The 10,839-nt window shown below is 42.8% G+C and overlaps 1 protein-coding gene across 1 annotated transcript in view; it reads left to right on the top strand.

Annotated features, from left to right (window-relative positions):
* Positions 1-10,739, top strand: part of frem3 (Fras1 related extracellular matrix 3) — a 32,092-nt gene extending 21,353 nt beyond the window's left edge. Inside the window, exons 7-24 of the mRNA XM_083928296.1 lie at positions 2,093-2,242; positions 2,322-2,531; positions 3,011-3,208; positions 3,294-3,458; positions 3,746-3,928; positions 4,061-4,191; positions 4,596-4,754; positions 4,849-5,152; positions 5,231-5,362; positions 5,463-5,794; positions 6,527-6,719; positions 6,806-6,910; positions 7,389-7,516; positions 7,612-7,746; positions 8,421-8,547; positions 8,664-8,851; positions 8,945-9,091; positions 9,176-10,739. Coding sequence (XP_083784422.1) covers positions 2,093-2,242; positions 2,322-2,531; positions 3,011-3,208; positions 3,294-3,458; positions 3,746-3,928; positions 4,061-4,191; positions 4,596-4,754; positions 4,849-5,152; positions 5,231-5,362; positions 5,463-5,794; positions 6,527-6,719; positions 6,806-6,910; positions 7,389-7,516; positions 7,612-7,746; positions 8,421-8,547; positions 8,664-8,851; positions 8,945-9,091; positions 9,176-9,745 — 3,557 coding nt within the window. The 3' untranslated portion in view covers positions 9,746-10,739. The remainder of the gene's footprint in view (positions 1-2,092; positions 2,243-2,321; positions 2,532-3,010; positions 3,209-3,293; positions 3,459-3,745; positions 3,929-4,060; positions 4,192-4,595; positions 4,755-4,848; positions 5,153-5,230; positions 5,363-5,462; positions 5,795-6,526; positions 6,720-6,805; positions 6,911-7,388; positions 7,517-7,611; positions 7,747-8,420; positions 8,548-8,663; positions 8,852-8,944; positions 9,092-9,175) is intronic.
* Positions 10,740-10,839: the final 100 nt, after the last annotated feature.

A 10,839-nucleotide genomic window follows, 5' to 3' on the forward strand; every position in this document is an offset into this window, starting at 1 on the left:
GAACAGCAGCCTCAGTGGATGTCATGCTACACTCTAGCCTGTCTGACAGATAAAAGGGCTTTAAACTTCAGTGTGCACCTCGAGCGACCCCCAGTCCTTTTTGGCATTCAGGGGAGCTCAGGGGAAACAGAGGGCATCCCTTTGTCTGCAGGGACCTAAAGGCAGGTGGTGGAGAGAGAGAGAGGGACTATTGTGCAGGGAATTCAAATGACTGGCATGTTTTTACTCTTTCCCCTGTGTGATGGTATTCAGTGCTACGTTGCCTGTTTCTGTTTAAGATATTAGATGTTCAACATGAGAAGGAATGCTGTTTTTAAAGCTATAAATCACACATAAGTCTTAACAAATTTGACAAATTGTTTTCCCCAAATTCTTTAAATCCTTAAAGTCCTTCCTGTCTTTAATTTGCAACCAGTAATCCCTGAATAATTTTGTCTTCCTCACATTTCTCCTGTATATCTTCAACCTTTCACCGAGGTTCATTTCCTGGACCTGCTTGTTGTAGTGACAGACGTGCTCGCTGGGAAAGCTTCCCTCCCAACCAATTTGGAACAAGAGTACAATTGAACTTTATGTATAAATAATTAGTGCGCATTCCCAGACAAGAGAAGACTCCTCGGTGTAAACCTCTATTGTGGTTCTACTTGGAGGGTCCTGAAGTAACACCCCATCATAAATCTGGTTCGGTGTATATGTATGTGTATATGTATGTGTGTGTGTGTGTATGTGTTTGTGTGTGTGTAAAACCATCTGCCTGTCTGAGTAAACTTGTGGTTTGGACTCTCGCCAACATCAAGCCTCCATTGTTACTGTATTTGTCTGGCTCTTCCTCCCACTGATATTTAAGGTTGCCGTGTTGGCACTCATTCCCCTCACACAACCCCCCTTCTTATCCTCCCTGGTACTAAATAGCTGCCTTGGAGGCTGAGAGCGGCATTGAAAGTGTGCCAGAAATCCTTCCTTCAGCATCAGTTGTCTGCTGCAACATCCGTCAAATACTAAATAAACCCAAGATCTCCCAGTTCTGCTCAAACATCAATAACTGAGAGTGACTAAATTGTAAAAAAAAAATGCTGTGTTTTAGCCTATGGTCATAAAACAACACATTAAGAATTAAATACGGTATGTCTGTATTTGATGGGTCTCAAGTCACATTACCATATCCAAAAACAAAGAAATTTTACTCTTTTGGAAACCCAAAAGTTGTTCTTGTTTGTGGCTTAAAGCTGAAAGCATTATTAAATAATCTTCCAAACATTAATAAAGCTTATTATTATAATAAAACAGTAAGTTAGTAACCCTTTGTATAAGGTTATTTGAAATGATCAGCATAATTGACACTGAAAATGTCTCTGTATCTACCTCTTATCTCTGTTTTCTTTAGGTTATAGTGCAGATAAGCTTAAGGCCTGAATCTGTGCCTCTATCAGTGGATCTCTAAGAGCACTGGCTGGACAGAGTGTGATGAAAACACACATTATACAGAAGTGAGGAGAGATGATCGACTATGCGTTCCAGGAGTCTGAATTCTTGCCCTCTGCCTCTGCAAAGTGGACGGTTGCCTCTCTGTCTCTGCCAAACCCTTACCATACTGCTTATCAGCTGCTCTATCATCAGAAACTGGGAACATCCCTTCACTCGTGCACACACAAGCACAAGCCTTATCCTTCAGGTGTATCCTCGGCCCTTTGGCGTTGAGTTCAGACAGAGCTGCCTGGATTTAGATAAATGGGGGAGGAAGGTTGGAGGAGAACAGGATAAGAGGGATGACAGGTCTCTTCCTGTGCTGAGTCACAAATTAGGGAGTTTGCTCAGCTATTCATGCCAATTTGTCCCTGAACACGGCTCGAATAAAAGCTTCTGTCGCTATGTCCTTCTCACAGGAGACTTTTGGCTCGTCAAACAGCAGAACTGATGGAAATACAAGATTATGACAAAATATCATGATGATAAATGTATTTCATTTGCTGTTTGGCAATTACTCTGGATTGATTATTTCTCAAGTGCTGACTTTTGGTAATTTTGAAATGCCACCATGTCATAGTTATTTACTTATTGTACTTACTGTTCATATTATTCCCAAATCTCACAGAGCCCTCGCTGTATTTTGGCGAACCTGAGTATGCTGTGGATGAGAGTTCAGGCTACATTGAGGTGAAGGTCTGGAGGACAGGGACCGACCTGTCCAAGACGGCCACCGTCACCGTGCGCTCCAGAAAGAGTGATCCTGTCTCTGCAGAAGGTAAAATCAGCAGTTGGGCACAGCATTCAATCATGATTTTGAATTACAGTGTTAGTTTATAGTTTCTTCTGTGTGGCAGCTGGACTGGACTACGTTGGCATTAGTCGCAACCTAGACTTTGCTCCTGGAGTGACGATGCAGACATTCAGAGTGACCATCCTCGATGATCTGGGACAGCCGGAGCTGGAGGGGCCTGAGACCTTTGACCTGGTGTTACGGATGCCCATGAACGCTGTGCTGGGAGAACCGAGCAAGACCACAATCACCATCAATGATACAGTCACTGACGGTGAGTGTTACACACACATGCAAAACTTAATTATGTTGATTTTATCCCTACAGTCAAGTTCCATTGTTGCCAGTCGTTTTTTTTAATGAATACAAATGTATTATATAATTAAAATCTAGTGAGGATATTGGTAAGTATTTATTGATTCAATATACTAAAGTATTTATTAAGTGAGTTAACTAATGTCCAAACCTTTTGTAGGTAGGTCTAAAAATATCCTTGTAAATGTCCTTATATGGGTTCAGTTTCTTTAAAAATAAATGAATAACTGATTAAATTTAAGATATTTAGATTTTTGCGTATAACAATTGTATAGTTTGCTCTGAAACATATTATTGTTAGTATGTTTATATGCTGCTAATAAGTACTATAAGTGGGGAGAGGCTTGACATAATGATGTTGATGTTACAGAAAAACATAATATTTAGTGCTAATTGCAGTGAAACTCTCTTGTAACAAGTTGATTACTGTCTTTACAGTGCCAAAGGTTCAGTTTAAGGAAGGAAGCTACAAGGTGGATGAGTCTGATGGGGAGGTAACAGCCATAGTGTACCGCAGTGGAGACATTAGTCTCAAGTCCACAGTGCGCTGTTACACTCGCCAAGGCTCTGCTCAGGTCATGATGGACTACAGTGAAAGACCCAACACTGAAGCATCAATCATCACTTTCCTGCCAGGTAAGTCCTTCCCTCTCCCTCTTAATCTCCCTGTTCCTCTAAATCCAGCAGCACTGATCTGAGTATGCTGACCATGTTTATCCAGGTGAAACTGAGAAGCCGTGTGTGGTCAGCCTGATGGACGACTCCGTCCATGAAGAGGATGAGGAGTTCCGTCTCGTCCTGGGAAATCCCAAGAGCAAGTCTCCTTATGGAGCTTCTATTGGGGAGCAGAAGGAAGCACTGGTCACAGTCACAGACGGGAAAGACAGTATGTACTTTACCAACATAAAAAAAAATATCGCAATGACTGTAAAACATTTAAACAAAAAAGCCAAAACATTCCAAAAAAGTAATTTGAGGTAGGCTGAAATAAATTGGTCTCACCTTCCGTAAGAACCATTTCTTAGATGCCCTTGAGCAAAGCTCGTTATACTATATATCTGTATATCATTATACTGTTTTGTATAATTTTTGTTCCTGCAAACTCTGCTTGAGGAATGAAATATGACTATGTTGTTTTAGCTTATATGCAATTAAATTTTTCTTCCTATCTAGAGCCCATCATCCGTTTCTCTGAGATCAAGTACAGTGTACGTGAACCTCAGGTTAAAGGTGACGTGGCTATAGTGAAGATTCCCATTCTGCGTGTTGGAGACACCTCAAAGGTCTCAGTGGTGAGAGTGCACACCAAAGATGGCTCTGCAACCTCTGGAGAAGACTACAACCCGCTGTCAGAGGGTGAGAACCTAACCAGGTTGCTGCAAAGTGATGCAGTGATTCAGTAGTTTCTTGCCTCTTCATATGAATTAATGTTGGAGATACTTGTTTGTGTTTTTAATCAATGCTCACTTAAATGTCTCCGTGTCTAAGATGTTGAATTCAAGGAGGGTGAGAAGGAACACTTTGTGGAGATAGAGATCCTGTATGATGGTCAGAGAGAGATGAGAGAGGCCTTCACTGTGCACATGAAGCCTGATGACAACATGGTGGCTGAAATACAGGTGACACAAAGGTTACACAGCACATACACACAGACAAATATACTGTATATATATATATAACCAGTAGTGAATCCTGTACGTGCACACGCACAGTACTGCATATCTACACACGTGACCATGCATCCCTCTCATGTCAGCCTGTGTTAAAATAGCCAGGCAGCAGCTGGCATTGCTGTCAGCACGCCTGGACCACAGAGTCTTATAAAAAGCTTTTCCCTGTGGAATGAGATGCTGAAGGGAATGTCCCAGCAGAGCTAAACAGTAGACAAACTATAAAAAGAATTGCAACATTCTACCCATATCCTCTACATCAGACATGTACCACTCAAATATGTATGCCAGAGATAATGACGTATGAGATTGGTCAATTTAAAGTCTTGAGCAATCTTTCCTCTTCTTGCTAGATGAACAAAGCTATTGTGTACATCGAGGAGATGGACAGTGTGGCAGATGTTACCTTCCCTGCCGTGCCCCAAGTGGTTTCCCTGCTCATGTATGATGACACAGCGAAAACCAAAGACAAGCCCCATCCGTCCAATGGATACCCCGTTGTGTGTGTGACGGTGAGTGCAATGCTTCTGTTGCTTCTGAGAGCCACACACCTCCTTCAGATTTATTTAATTTTTCAGTTGACATCTGTCTTGTCATCCCTTGCAGGCTTGCAACCCTAAGTACCACGACTTTGACAAAACCGGTTCCATTTGCTCCGCGGAGAACATCAACGACACTCTCACTCAGTATCGCTGGTTGGTCAGCGCCCCCACCGGGTCTGATGGAGTGACCAGCCCGATGAGGGAGGTGGACACTAATACTTTCTTCACCAACACCAAGTCCATCACTTTGGATTCAATCTACTTCCAAACAGGCTCAAGGGTTCAATGTGCAGCAAGAGCCTTCAATGTCAATGGAGACGCCGGCCTGGAGCTGTCCAGCCCCATCGCTGTGATCAGCAAAGAGGAGGGTGAGTAAAGGACTGATGTGAATAGTTTACTTGCAGCTATAGATTTCATTCTTTAAACTAACGTATAACTCTTTGCAGGTATGTGTCAGCCTCGTGTCCAAGGCACTGTTGGAGCTGAACCTTTCTCTGCAAAGATCCGCTACACCGGTCCAGATGACCCCGACTTCCCCAACCTCATTAAACTGACTATTAACATGCCTCACATGGATGGTAAGCAGTAAACATGTGTTGTAACCATTGGTATTTAGTCTTTAATGTAAGTAATCTAGACAAAGACCCAGAAAATGAACAAGCACTTCACTCTCAACAGGCATGTTACCAGTGATCTCCACAAGACCTCTGTCCAACTTTGAGCTCACCCTGAGCCCAGACGGCACACGTGTGGGCAACCATCGCTGCTCCAACTTGCTGGACTTCAATGAGATCCAAACGGGCCACGGCTTCATCACTGATGCAACAAAGAACCCTGAAATCATTGGCGAGACTTCACCCTACCAGTACAGCCCGATCATGCGCTCAGCCAACTCTCTGCGCTTCTACAGGAACCTCAACTTGGAGGCGTGCCTCTGGGAGTTCACCAGCTACTACGACATGTCAGAGCTGCTGAATGACTGTGGAGGCTCCATAGGCACCGATGGACAGGTAGAACATACAGGAAATAACTAGGGCTGCCCCGACCAAGGATTAGTCAACTAATTGACACATATAAACATCTATACATATATATCTTTTCAAAGTAATCCCATATTTTAGACGTGATGATTGGCTATTAATTGTTATTAACTGTCTAACCACGATGTACAGCTGTGTACAGCCGACAGTGAGTGAGGGTCCCGACTTTCTGTATCTGTCCCTTCAAATTAAAAGCCCTCCAGCCTTCAGTCACATAGATTTTCACTTAATTTTGACAAGAATCGGCTCCAAATATTTGTTTGTTTTTCTGCGATCAATCGACCAATGAAATTTAGGTCTGCTAATGATTTTTTGGTCGACCAAGACTATTTGGGGGCAGCCCCAGGAATAACCACAGAGAATCAAATCTTCCTATGGCTCTGTCACGCCAGCATTTATCATTCAGTATAAGTAAGTCCATGCTAATTTTAGTATTAGCAAATTCAACTCTACTCGACTGTATTTAACGATGGACGACATGGCTCCATTTCCTCCCACTGTACACTCTGAAGGTACTGTGTGAACTTAGAGATTGAGCTAACCAAAAATGGAGGCATGAAACTTCTCAGTATAAGCTATTGTGAGTGAAAGCATTAGCATTTTCCAAAGTGGCTAGTTTGTTACTGGTTAGCCTGGTTAGTCACTGTCACCACACTTGTAGCACTTTATATTTTGACCATGTGTGATTTTTCTCTTATTTAGGTGCTCAACCTGGTCCAGTCCTACGTCACCCTGCGTGTTCCTCTGTTTGTGTCCTACGTCTTCCACTCACCAGTGGCTGTGGGAGGCTGGCAGCACTTTGACTTGCAGTCGGAGCTCAAACTCACCTTTGTGTATGATACAGCTATTCTGTGGCAGGACGGCATCGGCAGCCCACCTGAGGCTGAGCTACAAGGTGTGTTCTCAGACCAATGCTGCTCCCTGCTGGTGCTTACAGTCCATTTGTGATGCACTGTAAAACTTTGGTATCTGTTTTCATAGGAGCCATGTATCCAACCAGTATGCGTATAAATGAGGAGGGGCGTCTCGTGGTCAACTTCAAGACAGAAGCCCGCTTCAGGGGACAGTTTGTTATGTCTCACTCAGGTAAGAGGGTGGCGCCCACACACACACACACACACACACACACACACACACACACACACACACACACACACACACACACACACACACACACACACACACACACACACACACACACACACACACACACACACACACACACACACACACACACACACACACACACACATACATACACACTTGCCCTAAAACCACCCAGTGTAGTCATTCAGCAACCTCCTATTAGATTACCCTGTGGCAAATATCCCCTCTTCATCTATTTCTGGAGTTCCATATTGAGGGTCCTTCCTGTGTGAAAGTGCCAGAGGTCATTTCAGCAAATGTCAAAATGACCCTTCAGCGTTTACAGTTAGGAAGCAAGCGGCACAAACAATGTAGAAGGTCACTCTTTAAATTAAAAAAACGTAGACACTGATGCTAGTTCTAGTTTAGACGAAATGCTGCTTTAAAGATTTACGACTGTCGACATGTTTGATTTCAGGAACCAGTGTGTCATCCATGGTGATGTGTGCTGACCACCCTGGGCTGACATTCACTCTGGCCTTGGTCAGGACTGAGCCTACCTACAACCAGCCCATGCAGCAGTGGAGTTTTGTCTCAGATTTTGCAGTGAGTCTCAATCAAAGCGTGCCAGCTATGGTGAAATGATCAGAAACTTCAAAAACCATCTTTACATTGTTTCTATGTTTCTGTGTGACCTCTAGGTGCGAGACTACTCTGGCACCTACACAGTGAAGTTGGTCGCCTGCATTGCATCACCCAATGGAGAGTTCAGCATCCCTCCTGTCTGCCACCCAAGAGAGCCACTTACGTTTGACATGGACATTCGTTTCCAGCAGGTTAGTCTTGATATCCTGACAAAAGTCCCCCGGCAATATTTAGTTTTGGTTTCACAACATTCAGGTTCGAAGCAAGAATACAGATAGATGACACTGCAAAAAGACCATCTTAACAATCATTAGACAACTCTTAATAGTGTAACCTTAGTTGCTGTACACAATATATTTTTGCGTTATTTTCTATATATTTATGCTAATGTATGTGTTACAGATTACCGTAGAAATATAAATATTATAGCAAGAACAATTAGACGTTGTTATTTTGGATTTACAGAGTTAATTTGTATTATTATATAGATGAATTGTTCCTTTACTAGCAATAGCAATTGAACTATTATTTTATTGATGTATTTTCATGTGTACCTTTAAGTTGATATCTTATGTTCCCTTAGCCTCAAATCAGACTCGGGTTAATATGTGCTTTAGTTGAGTAAACAGAGAATGTTTCCTGTTTTGCTAATTTTGGTGTGAATTAAAGAAGTTAAATCAAGATAAATCGTAGCTCGCATACAAGCCAGAAGGACTGGAGAACGCTACCGAACAAGAAAGTAGGGGTACAACAGTTTCCAGTATTGAAAAGATTACAACATTTACCACAAAATGTAGTAAAGTAAGATGGATGTTTAACACCCAGAATCTCTTCTGTGTATGGTAACTATTGTTCTGTGCTGCAGGTGAGTGATCCAGTTGCAGCTGAGTTCAGCCTCAACACTCAGATGTTCCTGCTGTCCAAGAAGGAGTTGTGGTTGTCTGACGGCTCCATGGGCTTTGGAGAAGGAACTGATGCAGCTTTTTCAGATGGTACTACAACACTACCCCCTAGTGGATTTTAGTCATCATTACAGCTGAACGCCATTAACCATCTGTGGAACCCATGTTATAGTCCCACTTACCATTTCATATGTTCTTTGCTTTAGGCGCCTCGATTTACGGCCGTGTGATGGTGGACCCAGTCCAGAACCTGGGTGACTCCTTCTCCTGCAGCATTGAGAAAGTCTTCCTCTGCACTGGAGCAGATGGCTACGTTCCCAAGTACAACCCCACCAACAAGGAGTATGGCTGCCTGGCAGATGCTCCATCTCTGCTTTACAGATTCAAGATTCTGGTAAGATGCAATGAATCCACAAGGACGATACTGTAGGATGTTGTAGAAGTAAAGTAGGAGTTATTTCTGATTTCTGTGTGTGTTGTTCTGCAGGACAAGGCCCAGCCAGAGACTCAAGCTTCAGCATTTGGTGATGTTGCTTTTAAGGCTACACTGGCTCAAGACACACCTGGAGGTCTGCCTTTGATCAGACAACCAGGATCAGATGGCTTCACACTCTCCTCATCTCCACTTTTCCAGGTCTGTGTAATTCTCAACATACAGTATATCCATGTATTGCATAAACAAAGAGATAAGACAGACTTAAACATGTTTCTTCTGCAGGTGGCTGCTGGTCGAGAATGGTTCATTCACACTATTTACACAGTTCGCTCCAGAGAAAATGCCAACCGCAACATTGGTAAGCGCAGTGTGGAGTACCTGTATCACAGCATGTCCTCTGTTGAGCAGCCTGAGAGCTCCAACATGGCCACCCACCGACACCGCCGTGCCGCCCCTGCTTTCTCTGACCTTAGTGTGGCCCAGGACATTGGTGTTGAAAACAACCGGGGCACCAACATCCAGCACATCGCTCTGGACCGAGCAGACCGCATGGTGGTCAGCCAGCGCCAGCCCTGGTCCCCTAACCGTGACCCCAACCTGGAGCGCCCCCTGCTGGAAAGTTCTGGAAGAGAACTGGCTGACACCTCCACCCTGCCCATGTTAGTGGGCATCGCAGGTCTGGTCCTTCTCATCTGCCTTATTGCCACGATTGTCATTCTGCTGCTGCGGCGCAAGAAGAGGGAAAAGAAGACCCAGTTCCCTCCTTACTCCAGCTCTTCTTCTTCTGCCTACAATGGCTACAGCCAAGGCTCAGCAGGCATGTGGAGCAGCTCAGACAACTCTGAGGTCTAGATGTGGAATTTGCCCCATATGAAAAAAAAAGAAAAAAAGACTGATAGTCTCCACCATTGTGCCTTCAAAGCCCATCTCTTGTAGCACTGAATAGAGCCCAGTACAACCTGTGGACAGCACATTATGTCAGTGCCTGGGGCCTACATGCGGAGAATGCACCCGTTTTCAGAGGTTTATTGATCTCTGATGATTAGTTAGATTTGATGTAATCTACGGTAGGTTTCTTCCTTTTTTGAATCCCGGATGCACGAAGAAGCTCCCCACGACGATTCACCTGCTTCATTGGTAGCCAAGTTGTGAAATATCCTGATTTAACCAGCATTTGCAAATGCATGAAAATCCCAGTTTAGTAAATGCAATTATTTCTAAAGTAAAAGGCAAACTTGTTACAATTTCATGAAAGAAAATAATTTTCTATTTTCCACCTTTAAAAATAACTAGTTTATTAAGTTTTTTATTACTGTAAATCACTGTGTTCATTATTTTGTTTTGTGGAGAGTAGAGCAAATTGGACTGAATGTTAGTTGAAGCTGACCTTAATGAATGATAATGTGATAAATGATTAGTATTGATATTTAACTGTTGTGCTTTAAACAGCCTGCAGTATACCTGCCCACTGCTGAGTAACAATGGCAATATGGCGTCATTGAAAGGGATTGTAAATGTCATTTAGTCTTTTGAGAATGCAGATTTTTTTTTTTACATTTTCAGGTCAATGTGGCTGAAATCAGATGCAAAACAATCTGTGTACATATCAACGTAGGACTACGAAAAAAAAGGTATTACTACACCCTGGTGAAACTTGAAAAATTCTAAACTATACGTCTTTCTGGTTTGTCGATCAAGTCCTGAAAAAGTAAATGCAGTATAAAAGTTATAATTATTCTTCTACAGGTGACATATTTTAATGTGGCATGTGTTAGTAGACTTTTACGGCTTATTCATTTTGTCAATTTCAAGAGTTTGGATGTATGTACACTTCAATTGCCAAATATAAATGTCCTTTTTTTGAATCAGTGTCTTATTTACCAGAGTGCACACGTATTTAAAAAAACAAAAAAACCCAGGAAGTTTATTTGTGATGTTCAAAAAAG

Source organism: Echiichthys vipera (assembly GCF_963691815.1).
Source record: "Echiichthys vipera genome assembly, chromosome: 2".
In the NCBI taxonomy this organism is placed as follows: Eukaryota; Metazoa; Chordata; class Actinopteri; order Perciformes; family Trachinidae; genus Echiichthys; species Echiichthys vipera.